The 20,209-nt window shown below is 46.7% G+C and overlaps 1 protein-coding gene across 2 annotated transcripts in view; it reads left to right on the plus strand.

The window, feature by feature from the left end:
• The window catches only part of MIB1 (MIB E3 ubiquitin protein ligase 1), a 119,446-nt gene that overhangs the window by 76,670 nt on the left and 22,567 nt on the right, over positions 1–20,209 (plus strand). For both annotated transcript variants that reach the window (XM_038766575.1, XM_038766576.1), the window contains 2 exons: positions 15,927–16,059; positions 18,518–18,604. In XM_038766575.1, the coding sequence (XP_038622503.1) occupies positions 15,927–16,059; positions 18,518–18,604 (220 nt within the window). The remainder of the gene's footprint in view (positions 1–15,926; positions 16,060–18,517; positions 18,605–20,209) is intronic.

Here is a 20,209-nt window from a genome sequence, read left to right on the forward strand (position 1 = left end):
TGGTTTTAACGAGGTTTGGAAGGTGAGGAAGAGTGATCATATGTCTAGACTGGGAGCCCACTGTTGGGTAGGGACCGTCTCTATATGTTGCCAACTTGTACTTCCCAAGTGCTTAGTACAGTGCCCTGCACACAGTAAGCGCTCAATAAATACGATTGAATGTCGGATATGAAGAGGGAGGGCATTCCAGGCCACAGGGAGGGCATTGGCAGAGGTTAGCGGGGAGATAGATGTGTTTTAAGTACCTTGTGAGTAGGTTGGCATTAGAGGAGCAATATGCACGGGCTGGGTTGTAGCAGGAGACCAGGGGAGTAAGGTAGGAGGGGGCAAGGTGAGTGCATGCTTTAAAGCCTCTGATAAGGAATTTCTTTTCGATATGGGGGTAGATGGGCAATGAGTGGAGATTTTTGAGGAGTGGGGAAACATGGAATGAACAGTTTCATGGAGAAATGACCCAGGCAGCGGAGTGAAGTAGGTTCTGGGATAGGGAGAGAGAGGAGGCGGGAAGGTCGGAAAGGAGGCTGATGCAGAAATCAAGGTGAGATAGGCTAAGTGCTTGGATTAACATGATAGCAGTTTGGATGGAGAGGAAAGGGCGGATTTTAATGATGTTCTGAAGGTTGAACTGACAGGATTTGGTGGCAGATGTAATAATAATAAATATGGTATTTGAGTGTTTTCTCTGTGCCAGGCACTTTTCTAAGCGCGGGGGTGGATGTAGCAAATCGGGTTGGACACAGTCCCTGTCCCACGTGGGGCTCACAGTCTCAATCCCCGTTTTCCAGATGAGGGAACTGAGGCACAGAGAAGTTAAGTGGCTTGCCCAAGGTCACACAGCAGACTTGTGGCGGAACCGGAATTAGAACCCGTGACCTTCTGAGCCCCACGCCTGTGCTTTATCCACTACGCCCTGCTGCTTCTCATATATATGAGTGTATGTGGGTTGAATGAAAAAGGTGAATTGAGGATAATGCCAAGATCCCAGGCTTGTGAGATAGGGAGGATGGTGGCGGGAAAGTCACGGGGGAGGATAGGGTATTTGGTGGGAAGATACGGGGTTCTGCTTTGCACATGTTTAGCTTTATGTGTCTCAGGACATCCAAGCAGAGATGACCTGAAGGCAGGAGGGAATGTGAGACAGCAGAGTAGAGAGATCAGGGCTGGAGAATTAGTTGGGGAGTCATCCACATAGACATGGTAATTGAAGCCAAGGGAGCAAATGAGTTCTCCGAGGGAACGGGTGTAAATGGAGAATAGACGGGGACCCGGAACTGAGCCTTGAGGGACTCCAGCAGTTAGGGGTTGGGAGGCAGAGGAAGAAACTTTGAGAGAGACCAAGTGAGCAGCCAGAGAGATAGGAGGAGAACCAGGAGAGGACACCATCAGTGAAGCCAAGGTAAGATGATATTTCCAAGAGAAAGGAGGGGTCGACAGTGTCGAAGGCAACTGCGAGGTCAAGGAGAATTAGGATGGAGTAGAGGCTGTTGGATTTGGCAAGAAGGAGATCATGAGTGGCCTTTGAGAGGGTGGTTTCTGTGGCGTAAAAAAGAGGTGGAAATCAGATAGGAGGGGCTCAAGGAGAGAACTAGAGGAGAGAAAGTGGAGACAGCAGGTGTAGATGACTTGCTCAGAGAGTTTGAAGAGGAATAGTAGGAGGGAGATGGGGCAATAACTAGAGGGAAATGTAGGGTCAAGGGAGGGGTTTTTTTAGGATAAGGGAGACATGGGCATGTTTGAAAGCAATGGGGAAAAAGCCATTGGAGAGTTAACAGTTGAAGATGGCAGTCGGGGGAGGGAAAAGAGGGGAAAATGTTTGGCTAGGGGATAAAGGGATGGGTTGGAGATGCAGGTGGAGGGGGGAGATTTTGAGAGGAGGTGGCATTGCTCCCCTTGATACTCTGGGAGAGTTGAAGAAGATGGAGGGAGGGAGGCGCTGGAGAGGAGCAGGGGAGATTTTAAGGAGAGCACTCCTGATGGTTTCAATTTTCTCAGTAAAGTAGGTGGCCACGTCATTTGGGGCAAGAGATCGGGAGCTGGGAGACAGGGGTTTGAGGAGGGAGTTAAATGTCTGAGAGTCAATAAGATTGGAGAGATACTGTTGCCATGCAAAGAGAGGGCAGAGTTAAACCAGGCAAAGATGAACTCGAGGAGAACGAGCTCAGCCTGATATCTGAGTTTCTGTCAGCTCCTCTTGGGCACAGGTACAAAGGAATGGACTGTGGAGGTGATCTGGGCTATGGGTTAATGATAGGAGATTAACGAAAGGATAGGGGAGTGAGTGAGTTGAGTTCAGCAGAGAGGATGGCGTTGACAGGGGTTCAGTTTAGTTGTCAAAGGAAGATAATATGGGTATGGAGTCTAAACAGGGCATGAAGACTTGAGAAAATTGGATGGGATCCAGAGATCGGAGGTCCCTGTGGGGGAGCAGGACAGATTTGCGGGGAGGGTGTGTGTGAGAGAGAAGGCTGTTGAGGAGGTTATGGTTGGATAAAGGAATTTCAGAGTTGGGGAGGGTAGAGATCGGATGGTGACTAGAGATGGTGAGATTGAATGTGTGTCCAAGTTGGTGAGTGGGTCAGGCGGGTGGAGGAGGAGATCGGTGAAGTTGAGGAGTGATGGAAAGTGGGCAGTGGAACACCCACGTGATGAAGTCCTCATTCATTCATTCAGTTGTATTGAGCGCTTACTGTGTGCAGAGCACTGTGCTAAGCATTTGGGAAGTACAAGTTGGCAACCTATAGAGACGGTCCCTACCCAACAGTGTGCTCACAGTCTAGAAGAGGATTGATGTAGGAATGAAGAGAGAAGGAATGTCGGAAAGGGATCAGAATGGCTCAGAACATCACAAGTGGAGCTTTTGGGGCAGTAGGTAACCGTGACTAGTATCTGCAGTAGATGATGAAGACAGATGATATGGACTTCAAAGGAAGGGAAAAAGGGGTAGGAGAAGTGGAATGGTGCGAAAGCGGCAATGGGGAGCAAGAAGGAAGCCGACTCCTCCCCATTCCCCAGTGAGTCTTGGGGAGTGGGAGAAGATCGGGCCCCCTCTAGAGAGAGCGGAAGGGGTCCGACGTCATAGGGGGAGAGTCAGGTGTCAGTAATGGTGAGGAGAAGCACTGATTGGGGCAGGAACAGGTCAGCGACGAAGAGAAGCCCTCCTGGAATGGAGCAGGGATTACCCAGTCTGCTGTTGGTTGAGGCTGTGGGAGGGGCGGGGGGGAGCGATGGGGAGGGGTCGGATGGGAGTGAGCTGATGGGCCATCCGGATTCAGGATTCAAATCCCGGCTCTGCCAATTGTCAGCTGTGTGACTTTGGGCAAGTCACTTCTCTGTGCCTCAGTTCCCTCATCTGTAAAATGGGGATGAAGACTGTGACCCCCCTGTAGTAAGTGCTTAATAAATGCCATTATTATTATTATTATTATTATTATTATTATTATTATTCAGTCTCACCGTCGTCCATTACTTCTCCAAGCCGAGGGACTGCTCGTCTAGAGATCTAAAAACTGCTCAACATCCGGGTGATACCCACTACCTCATCTTCAGCTCATTACGCTGTCTAGTTCTTGGCCTTGAAACCCCCAGAGGTCATCCATTTAAAAAAACATACCTGGCTAAGGATGCCTCTATCCAGAATTTGGGTTTTCTGTTCAACCCTTTGAGCCAGCGTGTAGCTAACCAGAAATAAAACGTAAAAATTCAATTCAAGTTGTCACATTTGGTGCAGAACTGTTCAGTGCAGGAATTTTGGCATAACGAGGCTCATCTTCCAAAGCAGCTGTAATACCGTCCTCAAGAGGATGGCTGAGGGCCTGGGAATCAGTTTTAATTCTGACTCTGCCACTTGTCTTCTGTGTGACCTTGCAGAAGTCACTTTGCTTCTCTGGCCTCAGTTACCTCATCCGTACAATGGGGATTGAGATAGCCCTACGTGGGCCGGGGACCGTGTCCAACCTGATTTGCCTGCGTCCACCCCCAGCGCTTAGTACAGGGCCCGTCACCTTGTAAGCGCTTAAAGGTGTGATATCACTGAGTACAGCCAAGAGAAGTCGTCAGGATTGGTTTGCTGCAGATGACTTGGAGTTTCAAAAGGCTTCTGACAGTGAAATTTATTTTATTTTGTTAGTATGTTTGGTTTCGTTCCCTGCCTCCCCCTTTTAGACTGTGAGCCCACTGTTGGGTAGGGATTGTCTCTATATGTTGCCAACTTGGACTTCCCAGGTGCTTAGTACAGTGCTCTGCACACAGTAAGCACTCAATAAATACGATTGATTGATTGAAATGCCTCCTGCCGCAGCATTCCCGTGGAGCACCTCGAGATTCAGAGCAGTGGGAGGGTTGCCGAATCCTATGCCGTGACATATGGATCAAGTTACGGAATATGCATGATAATACGGAGTGCTATGCCGTGCCAAAGTGAAAGAGATGCATGGGTTAATCTGACTGTCCTCGAACCAAGGGAATGCGTCTGTTTATTGTTATATTGTATTTTCCCAAGCGCTTAGTACAATCAATCAGTCAATCGTATTTATTGAGCACTTACTGTGTGCAGAGCACTGTACTAAGCGCTTGGGAAGTACAAGTTGGCAACATATAGAGACGGTCCCTACCCAACAGTGGGCTCACAGTCTAGAAGTACAGAACACTCTGTAATCAATCAATCATATTTATTGAGCGCTTGCTGTGTGCAGAGCACTGTACTGAGCGCTTGGGAAGTACAAGTTGGCAACATATAGAGACAGTCCCTACCCAACAGTGGGCTCACAGTCTAAAAGCGTTCGGTACATACGATTGACTGACTGCCCATTATTTTGCTCTGTACATAACTGTGATATAATAATGATGGCATTTGTTAAGCACTTACTATGTGCCAAGCACCGTTCTAAGTGCCGGGGTTGATACAAGGTCATCAGGTTGTCCCACGTGGGGCTCACGGTCTCAATCCCCATTTTACAGATGAGGGAACTGAGGCGCAGAGAAGTTAAGTGACTTGCCCAAAGTCATACAGCTGATAAGCGGCAGAGCCGGGATTAGAACCCACGACATCTGACTCCCAAGCCTGTTCTCTTCCCACGAAGCCGATATTTAAGCTCGTACGATGTGCCGTCCGCTGTACTAAGCGCTGGGATAGATTAGAAGATCATCAGGTCTCACGTGGGGCTCACATTCCTAGAAGGAGGGGGCACAGATAGCGAATCCCCATTTTGCAGGTGAGGGGACGGCGGCGTCAAGTAGTGAAATGTTTTGCCCAAAGTCGCACAGCCGACGAGTGACGGAGCTGGGATTAGAACCCAGGTCCTCCGATTCCCAGAACTTCTGCTTTTTCCACTGGGCCACACCGTGCGGATCTCTCAAATGATCAATCAGTAGTATCTATTGAGCACGTACTGTGTGCAGAGTACTATACTAAACGCTCAGAGTTCAATAGGGTTAGGAGAAATTCATTCATTCAGTCGTATTTATTGGGCGCCTACTGTGTGCAGAGCACTGGACTAAGCGCTTGGGAAGTCCAAGTTGGCAACATCTAGAGACGGTCCCTACCCAACAGCGGGCTCGCAGTCTAGAAGGGGGAGACAGACAACAAAACATATAAACCAAATAAAATAAATAGAATAAGTATGTATAAATAAAATAGAGTAATAAATCATCATCATCAATCGTATTTATTGAGCGCTTACTGTGTGCAGAGCACTGTACTAAGCGCTTGGGAAGTACAAGTTGGTAACATAAATACATATAAATGCATACGTATACAGGTGCTGTGGGGAGGGGAAGGAGGTAAGGCAGGGGGGATGGGGAGGGGGAGGAGGGAAATAATAAGGGATTAGAAATAATCCCAAGCTTTAAGGAGCGTACAATTTGATGGGGGTAGACACATTAAAATATAGAAGGAAGAAACTAAAAGGGAAGCAGCGTGGGATAGGAGAGAGAGCACAGGCCTGGAACTCAGAAGGTCATGGGTTCTAATCCTGGCTCCACCACTTGTCTGTTGTGTAACCTGGGGCAAGCCGTCTTCTCTGTGCCTCATTTCCTTCGTCTGTAAAATGGGGATTGAGACTGGGATCCCCACATGGGACAGGGACCGTGTCCAACCCGATTTGCTTGTATCCCCCCCTGCTCTAGTACAGTGCCTGGCACGTAGCACTTAACAAATAGCCTTATTGTTATTATATGTACATGCGATAATACTTGTTATGTGGCATGGAAGCTATCACATATGTGCTATAGGAGGTTGTGAGTCACATAGCCCGCTGTTGGGTGGGGACCGTCTCTATATGTTGCCAACTTGTACTTCCCAAGCACTTAGTTGTACATATCTATCCTATTTATTTTATTTTGTTAGTATGTTTGGTTTTGTTCTCTGTCTCCCCCTTTTAGACTGTGAGCCCACTGTTGGGTAGGGACTGTCTCTATACGTTGCCAACTTGTACTTCCCAAGCGCTTAGTACAGTGCTCTGCACACAGTAAGCGCTCAATAAATACGATTGAATGAAGGATTGATTGATTTATTACTCTATTTTACCTGTACATATCTACTCTATTTTATTTTGTTAGTATGTTTGGTTTTGTTCTCTGTCTCCCCCTTTTAGACTGTGAGCCCACTGTTGGGTAGGGACTGTCTCTATATGTTGCCAACTTGTACTTCCCAAGCGCTTAGTACAGTGCTCTGCACACAGTAAGCGCTCAATAAATACGATTGAATGAATGATTGATTGATTTATTACTCTATTTTACCTGTACATATCTACTCTATTTTATTTTGTTAGTATGTTTGGTTTTGTTCTCTGTCTCCCCCTTTTAGACTGTGAGCCCACTGTTGGGTAGGGACTGTCTCTATATGTTGCCAACTTGTACTTCCCAAGCGCTTAGTACAGTGCTCTGCACACAGTAAGCGCTCAATAAATACGATTGAATGAATGATTGATTGATTTATTACTCTGTTTTACCTGTACATATCTACTCTATTTTATTTTGTTAGTATGTTTGGTTTTGTTCTCTGTCTCCCCCTTTTAGACTGTGAGCCCACTGTTGGGTAGGGACTGTCTCTATATGTTGCCAACTTGTACTTCCCAAGCGCTTAGTACAGTGCTCTGCACACAGTAAGCGCTCAATAAATGCAATTGATTGATTGATTAGTACAGTGCTCTGCACACAGTAAGCGCTCAATAAATACAATTGAATGAATGAATGAATAGCAAGGTCTGGTGTGAGCCAGAGCCTATTAAGCCCACGTGGGCAACAGACGGAGCGTTCTGGGAGCCGAGCCCCGAGAGGCGGTCGGTACCGTTTCCTTGTCTATAAATTGGGAATTCATTGTCTGTTCTCCTTCCTACTTACTGTGAGCCCAATAATAATAATAATAATAATAATAATAATAATAATAATGATGGCATTTGTTACATGCTTACTGTGTGCAAAGCACTGTTCTAAGCGCTGGGGTGGATACAAGGTGATCAGGTTGTCCCACGCAGGGCTAACAGTCTACAGCTCATCAGGTTGGACACAGTCCCTGTCCCACACGGGGCTCACAGTTTTCATTCCCGTTCTACAGATGAGGTAACTGAAGCCCAGAGAAAAGTGAAATGACTTGACCAAGGTGACATAGCAGACAAGCAGCAGAGCGGGGATTCATTCAGTCATAGTTACTGAGCGCTTACTGTGTGCGGAGCACTGTACTAAGCACTTGGGAAGTACAAATCGGCAACAGAGACAGTCATCATCATCAATCGTATTTATTGAGCGCTTACTATGTGCGGAGCACTGTACTAAGCGCTTGGGAAGTACAAATTGGCAACATATAGAGACAGTCCCTACCCAACAGTGGGCTCACAGTCTAAAAGGGGGAGACAGAGAACAAAACCAAACATACTAACAAAATAAAATAAATAGGATAGATATGTACAAGTAAAATAAATAAATAGATTAATAAATATGTACAACCATATATACATATATACAGGTATATATACAGTCCCTACCCAACAACGGGCTCACAGTCTAGAAGGGGGAGACACACAACAAAATAAGTAGACAGGTGTCAATACTATCAGAATAAATAGAATTATAGCTGTATACTACATCATTACTACATACACAAAACATCATTACATACAGAAGCAGCGTGGCTCAATGGCAAGAGCCCGGGCTTGGGAGTCGGAGGTCCTGGGTTCTAATCATGGTTCCGTCACTTGTCGGCTGGGTGACTTTGGGCAAGTCACTTCGCTTCTCTGTCCCTCAGTTACCTCATCCGGCTTGTTGCTCTCCTGCTTCCTGATTTGGGAAGCAGCGTGGCTCAGTGGAAGGAGCCCGGGCTTTGGAGTCAGAGGTCATGGGTTCAAATCCCGGCTCCACCAACTGTCAGCTGTGTGACTTTGGGCAAGTCACGTGACTTCTCTGTGCCTCTGTTTCCTCATCTGTAAAATCATCAATCGTATTTATTGAGCGCTTACTGTGTGCAGAGCACTGTACTAAGTGCTTGGGAAGTACAAATTGGCAACATATAGAGACAGTCCCTACCCAACAGTGGGCTCACAGTCTAAAAGGGGGATTGAAACTGTGAGCCCCCCCATGGGACAATCTGATCACCTTGTAACCTCCCCAGCACTTAGAACAGTGCTTTGAACATAGTAAGTGTTTAACAAATACCATCATTATTACTATTAATCCCCATTTTACAGGTGAGGTAACTGAGGCTCAGAGAATCAATCGTATTTATTGAGCGCTTACTGTGTGCAGAGCACTGTACTAAGCGCTTGAAGTTAAGTGACTTACCGAGAGTCACACAGCTGACAGGCAGCGGAGCCGGGATTAGAACCCATGACCTCTGACTCCCAAGCCCGGGCTCTTCCCACTGAGCCACGCTGCTTCTCCAATTCTCTGATGAGCTCGTATCTACCCCAGCGCTTTGAACAGCGGCGGATGGGTAACCACAGGAGGTTCTTAAGGAGTGGAGAAACATGGACTGAACAGAGATGTCAAGAAGTGATCTGGGCAACAGAGCGAAGGATGAACTGGAGGGGGTAGAGGTGGGAGGCAGGGAGGTCAGCAAGGAGGCTGATGCAGTAGTCAAGGTGGGATTGGATAAGCGTGTGGATCAACGTGGTAGTTTGGATGGAGAGGAAAGGGTGGATTTTAGGAATGTTGTGAAGTCAGTCCCTGCGGGATCTGGTGACAGACTGACTATATGGGTTGCAGGAGAGAGGTAAGTCGAGGACAACGCCAAGGATAATGGGAGACAGGAAGCGTGGTGGTGCTGCTTACAGTGATGGGAAAGTCATGGGGATGACAGGGTTGGAGTGGGAAGATGATTTCCCGCTACAGTGCAGCCCCCACGCTTGGCTCCTCTAACGCCAGCCTACTCACCGTTCCTCGGTCTCATCTATCCCACAGATTCCCTTTTAGTTTCTTCCTTCTTATTTTAATGTGTCTACCCCCATCAAATTGTACGCTCCTTAAAGCTTGGGATTATTTCTAATCCCTTATTATTTCCTCCTTCCCCTCCTCATCCCCCCCACCTTACCTCCTTCCCCTCCCCACAGCACCTGTATATATGTACATACGTATTTAGTACTCTGTTTTATTTGTACTTATTTATTCTATTTATTTTATTTGGTTTATTATGTTTTGTCTTGTCGTCTGTCTCCCCCTTCTAGACTGCGAGCCCGCTGTTGGGTAGGGACCGTCTCAAGATGTTGCCAACTTGGACTTCCCAAGCGCTCAGTCCAGCGCTCTTCCCCACCCTCCAAACCCTCCTAAAATCACATTCCCTAAGCCCCCATTTCCCGTATTCTCCTTCCCTTCTGCGGTGCCTGTGCACTGGGATCTTACCTCTTAAGAACTTGGCATTCACCTCACCCTCAACAGTCAGTGGTATTTACTGAGCGCTTACTACGTGCAAAGCACGGTACTAAATTCATTCATTAATTCATTCGTTCAGTCGCATTTATGGAGCGCTTACTGTGTGCAGAGCACTGTACTAAGCGCTTGGGAAGTACAATTCGGCCACATATAGAGGTGGTCCCTACCCAACAACGGGCTCGCAGCCTTAGAAGCTTGGGAGAGTACCGTACAATAGATTTGGTATGTTCCCTGCCCTCCAGGAGCTTAAACCTGTCTGCATATACCGCATAGATGTACTCTTCCATTTCCCTTACTTGTAATTTGTAATAATAATAATAATAATAATGTTGACATTTGTTAAGCGCTTACTATGTGCAAAGCACCGTCCTAAGCGCTGGGGGGGATACAGAGTGATCAGGTTGTCCCTCGTGGGGCTCACAGTCTTAATCCCATTTTACAGATGAGGTAACAGGCTCAGAGAAGTTAAGTGAGTTGACCAAGGTCACACAGCAGACAGGTGGCGGAGCCGGGATTCGAACCCGTGACCTCTGGCTCCAAAGCCCGTGCTCTTATTAATCTGTCTCCACCGCCAGACCATAAGCTCTTTATTGGCGGAGATCATGTTTACCAACTGTGTGGTACTCTTTCCAAGCATGTAGTACAGTGTTCTGCACACAGTAAGCACTCAATCACAGGACTGTGCCCACAGAATTGTACTTCCCATGCGCTTACTACAGTGCTGTGCACACAGTAAGCGCTTATTAAATACGATTGAATGAATGAATACAGGGGAGGAGGTATCTTATCCAATTTATAGCTGAGGAACCGCAACAGAGAGGTTACGTGACTTGCCCGTTGTCACACAGCGTGCCAATGATAAGAACCAACATCAGCGTCCGGGTCCCCCGACTCCTGAGCTCTTTCCACCTGGTCCCATTGTTTCTCTAGAAAGCTGAACGCTTGTATAGCTTCGGTTTAATTTTTAATCTGTTGTAAATTTGCTGTGATGTGTGTACGCGTAGAATGAGTAACTTTTGACAGGTGGAAAATAAGCGAAGCTATAACCTTCATTTTCAAAGCTGGTAACTTGGAAAAAAGGGCACTTGTATGTAGTTTCACACCAATATCAATCACATTTATTCACTCAGTGGCGGTTATTTAGTGTTGATTGCGTGCAAAGCACTGTTCTAAGAGCAGAGCAGCGTGGCTCAGTGGAAAGAGCCACGGAGTCAGAGGTCATGGGTTCGAATTCCGGCTCCGCCACTTGTCAGCTGTGTGGCTTTGGGCAAGTCACTTAAGTTCTCTGGGCCTCAGTTACCTCATCTGTAAAATGGGGATGAAAACTGTGAGCCCTCTGTGGGACAACCTGATCACCTTGTAACCTCCCCAGCGCTTAGAACAGTGCTTTGCACATAGTACATGCTTAATACATGCCATCATTATTATTATTATTATTACAACACAACAACAGACACATTCCCCGTCTGCAAGCGCTTACTGTGTGCAGAGCACTGTGCTAGGCATGTGGGACAGTACAGTATAACAGAGTTGGTAGCCACTATCCCTGCCGACAATGAGCTTTACAGTCTTTTAGGAATGATTTCTCTATCTTTGGTGTTTTCTGTATGCCCATGAGCCACATCTTGGCCCAAGCATTTGTTACTGACGGAAAGGGTTCATTCATTCAGTTGTATTTATTGAGCGCTTACTGTGTGCAGAGCACTGTACTAAGCACTTGGGAAGTCCAAGTCAGCAACAGATAGAGACGGCCCCTACCCGACAACGGGCTCACCGTCTAGAAGGGGGAGACGGACAACCAAACAAAAACATGGAGACCGGTGTCAAAATCGTCAGAACAAATAGAATTAAAGCTATATGTCGATGGTCAAATCATCATCATCAGTCGTATTTATTGAGCGCTTGCTGTGTGCAGAGCACTGTACTAAGCGCTTGGGAAGTACAAGTTGGCAACATATAAAGACAGTCCCTGCCCAACAGTGGGCTCACAGTCTGCAAGGGGGAGACAGAGAACAAAACCAAACATACTAACAAAATAAAATAAATCACCGAGCAGGTCCTCAGATCTTTCGTCATCGCATTTCTGGTTCTCTGGTGTGTAGCTGTGTAGGGGTTTTTTGTTTGGTTGGGGTTTTTTTGTGTGTGTTTTTTGATTGATTGATTCAATAAGTACGATTACGATATTACGATAAATACGATTACGATAAATACGATAAATATGATTGATTGTGCGGGTTGAGTTTGGCTTTTTTGGCCTCTTTTTCTCCCTAAGCCATGGTCCGGGTAGGAAACAGTGCCCCCTATTGGAGAGATAAGGAATCCCAGCTCTTCAAGGGGCCTCAAGAGACCCTAACTTATCTGTGCCTCAGTTTCCTCATCGGTAATACGGGGATTAAGACTGTGAGCCCCATGTGGGGCAGGGACTTTTCCACCTAAGCGCTTATTAGTAGCGCTTAACAAATGCCACAGTTATCATAAATTCATTCATTCATTCAATCACATTTATTGAGCGCTTACTGTGTGCGGAGCACTGGACTAGGCACTTGGGATGTACAAGTTGGCAACATCTAGAGACGGCCCCTACCCGACAGCGGGCTCACAGTCTAGAACGGGGAGGCAGAGAACAAAACATATTAACAAAATAAAATAAATAGAATAAATATGTACAAATAAAATAAATAGAGTAATAAATAAATGTGCATTTAGCTTTATTCATTATCATTATTATTATTATTATTTATTTAGCTTTATTCTATTTATTTTATTTTGTTAGCATGTTTGGTTTTTTCTCTGTCTCCCCCTTCTAGACTGTGAGCCCACTGTTGGGTAGGGACTGTCTCTATACGTTGCCAACTTGTACTTCCCAAGCGCTTAGTACAGTGCTCTGCACACAGTAAGCGCTCAATAAATACGATTGATTGAGCACTCAAAACCATCATAACACTTTTGTGGTTGTCGACCTACATGCTTTCGTCTGTAAGCAGTTAGTCATCTGCATGTCAGCCTTCCCATTCTTTATCTTTAATTATTGTATGACAGTCACTCTCCTAAGGCCCCCGAGGGCAGGGATATCGTGTAGGGCACAAGCCTGAGAGGCAGAGAACCCGGGTTCTCAATTCAGCTTTGCCACATGGTTGCTGTGTGATCTTGGACAACTTGTACTTCCCAAGCACCTAGTACAGTGCTCTGCACACAGTAAGTGCTCAATAAATGCGATTGAATGAATGAATGAATGGACAAATCACTTAACTTCTCTGTGCCTCAGTTCCCTCCTCTGTTAAATGGGTATTAGATCCCTCTCCACCTGACTTAGACTATGAGCCCATTTGGAGGCCTTCCCAGACTGAGCCCCCTCTTTCATCAGTCGTATTTATTGAGCGCTTACTGTGTGCACAGCACTGTACTAAGCGCTTGGGAAGTACAAGTTGGCAACATATAGAGACAGTCCCTACCCAACAGTGGGCTCACAGCCTCCCCACCCCCCCGCCCTACCTCCTTCCCCTCCCCACAGCACCTGTATATATATTTGTACAGATTTATTACTCTATTTATTTTACTTGTACATATTTACTATTCTATTTATTTTGCTAATGATGTGCACCTAGCTTTACTTCTATTTATTCTGACGACTTGACATCTGTCCACGTGTTTCGTTGTCTGTCTCCTCCTCCTAGACTGTGAGCCCGTTGTTGGGTAGGGACCGTCTCTATATGTTGCCAACCTGTACTTCCCAAGCGCTTAGTTCAGTGCTCTGCACATAGTAAGCGCTCAATAAACACGATTGAATGAATTTGGGACAGGGACTGGGCCCAACCTGATTGCCTTGTATCTACCTCAATGCTTAGGACATTGCTTGACACATAATAAGCACTTAAATACCATAATTATTGTTGTTACCATAGTTATCATTATAGCTTCCTAAGCATTCAGTGAAAACCATAATTCTGTTGTGCTCTCTCAAATGCTTAGTACAGTGCTCTGCACTTGCTCAGTAAATGCCCCTAATTGATTGATTACTATGATTTGGGTTACTGATAACTAGTCAGGGAGGGCGTAGAAGGTGGGCTGGGCAGGGACTGTCCGTTACATTGTTATATTATACTCTCCCAACTGCTTAGTAGAGTGCTCTGTACACAGTAAGTACAGTCGACTGATTGAACAAGGGGCCAAAGATGGACAAGATGAGAGCCCGGAGGTGGCTTGGGAAGTAATGACGAATGCCAGGAGAGGAAGAGTCAGCGAGGAGAGCCAGTACGCAAGGTGGAAAGAGCTGGGGTCAACCCCACAGTCAACACTAAGGAGGCTTCGTCCACTCCAGAGGGAAGTGGGCCACCATAGGAGGGTTTGGAGGAGCGGAAATGGGTGTTGTCATGTTGCGGAAAGATGTTCCTGACTCTGTCAGGGAATATCGTGGTCTGAAAGCGGTAAGAGGCTGGAGAGAGGAACACCAGGGAGGAGGCCAGTAGAGCAGTTCAGTTGTGCTCTGATGAGTGCCTGAACCAGGATTGCGGCTCAGTTGGGGGACTGAAAGGGGCCAGTCCTTAAAAAGTTTCGTAGGAAACCAGCAATAAACTGGAGGGGAAAGGGGAATGATTGTGAGAAGTCGAGGATGTTGTTAAGACTGCTGATTCGGGTCCCAGGGAGGTAGATGGCATCTTCAGCGGAGACGGGGAGGTCAGCATGGCCCCATAAAACACTGAAGAAACTATTTTGGCCTGGACGGTAACGCAAAACCAGACACTGTATTCTCTCATCTGGTATAGAGCACCAAGGGTGTAGGATTTGTTCGTCCCCGGGTCTAAATTTTCTCTCCGGAATCATTTATTTCCAGTGTGAAAACAAGTCGCATTAAAGTAGCTTATGAAAGGAGTTGGCCAAAAACAAGTACAGTGGGGTTATGTTCTTCGAAAGTACGGTTGTGTTGTCAGTAGCTGTATCGTGAAATATTTTTTTCCATAGAGAATCCCTTCCAAAACCTCTGGAAAAGTGACGTGATTTTTTTTTTTTTCATGTATTGGGTGTAGTAGCATTAAAAACACTGTTAAATTGGCTCAGTCCTTGAGAGAGTAATTCAAAGCATAGCATCTTAATATTAATTAAATGAGAAGATGTAATGTGACTGAGTCTTTGCGGAAGTCAAACCTTGTTTTGCGGACTTTAGTGGCGGGTTTGCAAAGTGAGTGAAGAATCTGTCCAGTTTAGGTTGAGCAACGCAGTTTTGTTTCTTCCGAGCGTCCCTGCGTATCTTTGAATTCCTCTCTCTACGCGGTTGTTCTTCCTCAGCCATTTAGATCAATTAATCTGCTTTCTTTAAAACTGAAGAAGAAAATAATTCCCAAAAGTTCTTTGAAGCTCTCACAGCAGAACCTCTGAATATTACTACTAATCGCAATCGTAACTGTGTTACTTGTTAAGCACGTACTGTCTGTTAGGCCCTGTACTAAGCGCTGGGGTAGATAGACACAGGCCCTGTTCCACATGGAATGGAGTAGGATATAATCCCCATTTTACAGTTGAGGAAACTGAGGCAAAAAGAAGTCAAGTGACATGCCCAGGGTCACACAGCAGACAAGTGGCCATGGGTCTTGGACCATGCTGCTTCCCCTGTTGAATGATATGCAATTAACCGAGTCATCTCAATAAACCATTTCTAAATGAAGCAATTTCCCCAGTCAACAACTTCTTTGTTCTTCTGCTCAGGGGTCTGTTCTACACTTGACACTTCGACACGCACCTGAGAGAAGGGCTTTTTCCTTGAGCCCTTCATTTTGATCGCCAAATCTCAGACACAGTTAGGAAGGAGGCATGGGGGGATCTGCTTACCTGTAGCATTCAGCTGGAACATCAGGGCAGTTCAGGTTTTTGCAGAGAGTATAGTTTGTATCCCTGTGGTTATAATCTGGGGACTGTGCAGGAGGTAACCCCGGGTTTTAGGGCTCGTAAGGTAGTTGTAGCTTGGGATTCACCTCCCTCAGTGCTTAGTGCACATAGTAAGCACTTAACAAATGCCACCATTATTAATATTATTATTTAAAAGCTGTTGAATCATGTCCCATTTGACATTCCAGTGCCATGCGGGTGTTACTGTCCAAACTCCCCCGCCCGTGGATCGTAGATGAAAAGAAGGATGATGGCTACACCGCTTTGCACCTGGCGGCGCTCAACAATCACGTAGAGGTGGCCGAACTGTTGGTGCATCAGGTATGACAGCTTGGGGAGGCTTTTTTGATGACATGGTCCTAATCAGAGACGAGATCGGCCGCAAATCAGACCCGCCCAGAGATCTGGGTGGGGCAAACCCCAAAGAGCCTGCAGCCTGGGGCCTGCCTTTGGCCGTCACTGACACGTGAAACAGGGGGGTCCCCCGTAAGTGCACCGAGTGACTCGGGGGGATTTGTTCGGGGAGCGGCACCGCCTGCCTCCTGGAGGAGGAGGAGGATTGCAAGGAGTGACTTCAGAGAAGGGCTGGGAACCACCTCCCATTCCGTCCCTCCCACGGCCACAGTCCCAAATCCCATGTGAGTGAGCAGGTTAAATTCTGGAAAGAGAAGGAAAAAGTCACTGGCATCCCTCCCCTCCCGCTGTTCCTTTAACCGGTCCTTTTTCATCTCTTTTGCCAGCTGCTCCTCTGCCTCCCACCTCCTAACTGCGGGAGTCCCTCAAGGCTTGTTTCTGAGTCCTCTTCTATTTTCCATCTCCACCCACTCCCACGGCTTCAAGTATTATCTCTGTGCCAATGACTTTTCTACAAAAACATTCAGGCCGTGTTTCCCCTCTCCTCAAGAACCTCCACTGGCTGCCCATCCACCTCCACATCAAACAGAAACTCCTCACTATTGGCTTTAAGGCATTCAATCTACTCGCCCCCTCCTCCTTCACTGCAATACCCTCCTACTACAGCCCAGCCTGCACGCTTTGCTCTTCTAATGCTAACCTTCTCACTGTGCCTCAGTCTCTTCTATCTTGCCACCGACTCCTTGCTCGCTTCCTGCCTCCGGCCTGGATCGCCCTCCCTTTCTCCATCCCCCTGCCAGAAAAAGGTTATCAAAGTCATATTTCCAAGAGGCCATCCCTGACTCAGCCCTCCTTTCCTCTTCTCCCACTCCCTTCTGCGTCGCCCTGATTTGCTCCCTTTATTCGTCCCCCCTCCAAGCCCCACGGACTTAGGTTCATATCTGTAATCAGTTTATATATTTAATGTCTGTCTCCCCCCTCTAGACTGTAAGCTCGTTGTGGACAGTGAATATGTCTGTTTATTGTTGTATTGTACTCTCCCAAGCACTTAGTACAGTGTTTCACGCACATAAGCACTTAATAAATACTATTGACTGACTGACTCCGGCTCTATATCGCCAATCCAGACCTCTCCTCCTCTCTGCAGTCTGTCATTTCCTCCTGCCTTCAGGAGAGCTCAATCTGCATTATCCTTGACTCATCTCTCCTCTTCAGCCTGCATACTCAGGCAGTCACTAACTCATCTCAATTATAGCTACACAGCATCTCCAGAATTTGCTCCTTCCTCTCTTTCCAGACTGCTTCCACACGGGTTCAGGCACTTGACATTTCCCATCTCAACTACTGCGTCAGCTTCCTCGCTGACATCCATGCCTCCAGCATGTCCTCTCTCCGGTTCATACTTCTCCCTGCTGCCTGAATCATTTTTCTGCCCACCCGTCTAATGGTTTCCCTTCCCTTCCGCGTCTAGCAGAAACTCCTCACCACTGGATTCAGGGCACTAAGTCAGCCTTTTCCCCCTTACATTTCCTTGCTCCTCTCCCACGACAACCCATCCCACACCCTTTCCTTCTCTGTTACTCTTGTCTCACCCTCCGTCGACCCCCTTGTTCACACCCTCCCCTTAAATTGCCTTTAGACTAGCAGCCTCTCCAACTTCAAAGCCCTTCTAAAATCATATTTCCTTCAGGATGCCTTTTCTGGCTAAGCTCGCATCCCCCTCACCCAATTTTACCTTCCTACCCCTAACGCATATACTTAGTCCCACCCCCTAAACATCCCACAACATTTATATACATTTATATACTTGGTTGCTTCCGTGATTTGCTGTTATTTTAATATCTGTCAACCCTGAAAGACTGAAATCAACCACTCAGTCGTATTTATTGAGCACTTATGGTGTGCTAAGTACTTGGTAGAGTACAGCATAACAGAGTTGATAGGTGTTCCCTGCCAACAATGAGCTTGCAGTCTAGAGGGGGAGACAAATATGAATATAAATAAATTAATTAAACTACGAATAGGAACATAAATGCTCTGGGCTGAGGGAGGGGGAATAATGGGTGCAAATCCTACTGCAAAGGCAACACAGAAGAGCTCGGGAGAAGAGGAAATGAAGGCTTAGTTGGGGAAGGCCTCTTGGAGGAATTCATGGCAGATCCTTGCACTGGATGCCTCCCTGAAAGCACTCAGCATTGTTTGGGGGTACGGCCAGGAGATCAATCGTGGACGTGTCCTAATTTCAAAGTGCAGAGTGGAATTTTTCTGAAACATTGATTTTTTTTTTTAAATAGCCCTACTCTAATAGCTCATCCTAACCAAATTTATTAGCTGTGTATGATGTGAACCGGGTAAAGGTAATGGCTGTACCGATTGTTGCGTATATATTTTTAGTGATCCACCATTTATGTTTGTGTCTTTTCAGGGCAGTGCCAATCTGGATATTCAGAACGTAAACCAGCAAACGGCACTACACCTTGCTGTGGAAAGACAGCACACCCAGATCGTGAGGGTAAGAGATTTATTATGCTAAACGGCAAGCCCGTGGTTACTTTGGTCTTCAGAGAAGCGTGTGGTTGACCCGAATCCCCTGAATCTCGAAGTGACCAGATTGTGGTGTTCCCCAGCAGGTTATATCGTGTCTGCTCGCTGTTCCCAAACACTGGGGCTAGTGCCAACAACCATCCCCGAGCCCACCCAGGGACACGATCGTCTCTTGTAGGAAACGGTTGAGGCCTGACTTGTTTATGCCAAGCAAATGGGCCTCCTGGATAGAATGGTTGAGATCAGTAGTTTGACCACCTCCGCCTGTTCTAAGTTAATCTGTGGGTTCCAGAGGCTTCATTTATTTCCTTCCTAAAATGAGTTTAGCTCTGAGGTCATCAAACTTTTGGGGCAAAAGAGGCAAACAAAATGAACCCTCTGAAGTCAGTAGTATTCATTGACTACTTACTGTCTGCAGAGCACTGAACTAAAGTGATCGGAAGAGTACACAAAGAGCCAATTATTTAAAGAGGGAAGAATTGAAAAGGGGTGGGGAGAAAGAGCAAACTAGGGAGAGGTTGAACTTACCCCTCGCCCCCAGCCCTGGGGGCGGGTAGGTGGTTTCCTCTCCCCTGCCCAGTTTGGCTGGGCCGTCTAGGTGTGGCCCGCAGCGGGCACGACAAGGCAGGCTTGTCTTGGCAAACAATCTCCGGTGTTCCTGGCCTTTGGGTCTGTGTTGACTTTTTTGATCCAACAGAGCTATTCTATTTATTTTATTATGTTAGTATGTTTGGTTTTGTTCTCTGTCTCCCCCTTTTAGACTGTGAGCCCACTGTTGGGTAGGGACTGTCTCTCTATGTTGCCAACTTGTACTTCCCAAGCGCTTAGTACAGTGCTGTGTACACAGTAAGTGCTCAATAAATATGATTGATGATGATGATGATGATGAACTGAGCGGGATGTCCATTCCACCCACCACAAGAGCTCTGACCCCAAATGTCCTCCCCCATTCTTAGAAGCTTTGTCCTTTTGATTGGTTCATCCATGAGCGTCAACTCGTCCTAGACTGTGAGCCCGCTGTTGGGTAGGGACCGTCTCTATATGTTGCCAACTTGTACTTCCCAAGCGCTTAGTACAGTGCTCTGTACACAGGAAGTGCTCAATAAATACGATTGAATGAATGAATGAACCCATAGAACTCTAGTGGATAGAGTGTGGTTCTGGGAGTCAGAAGGACTTGGGTTCTAATCCTGCCCCATGCCACATGTCTGCCAAGTCACTTCTCTGTGCCTCAGTTCCCTCATCTGTAAAATGGGCATTAAGACCCTATGTGGGACAGGGGCCATGTCCAACCTGAATATCTTGTATCTACCCCAGCGCTTAGAACAGTGTCTGCCGTATAGTAAGCGCTTAACAAATACCACAGTTATCATCATCATTATTGTCAACTACCTCCTGTAAGAGAGTTTCATCCCTGATTCTGCTCTTCTCAGAAACCTTCCTTTAAAGTTAATTCCTATTCAGGTATGAGCCAAATGTGAACGGCAAAATGGTCAAATTAAAATGTTGACAAGGCAGGGCTCTTCATGGCTCCAGATCAGACTGGGACAAAGATCCAGCCGTGCCCCTGGGC

This window comes from Tachyglossus aculeatus, chromosome 25 (assembly GCF_015852505.1).
Source record: "Tachyglossus aculeatus isolate mTacAcu1 chromosome 25, mTacAcu1.pri, whole genome shotgun sequence".
NCBI lineage: Eukaryota > Metazoa > Chordata > Mammalia > Monotremata > Tachyglossidae > Tachyglossus > Tachyglossus aculeatus.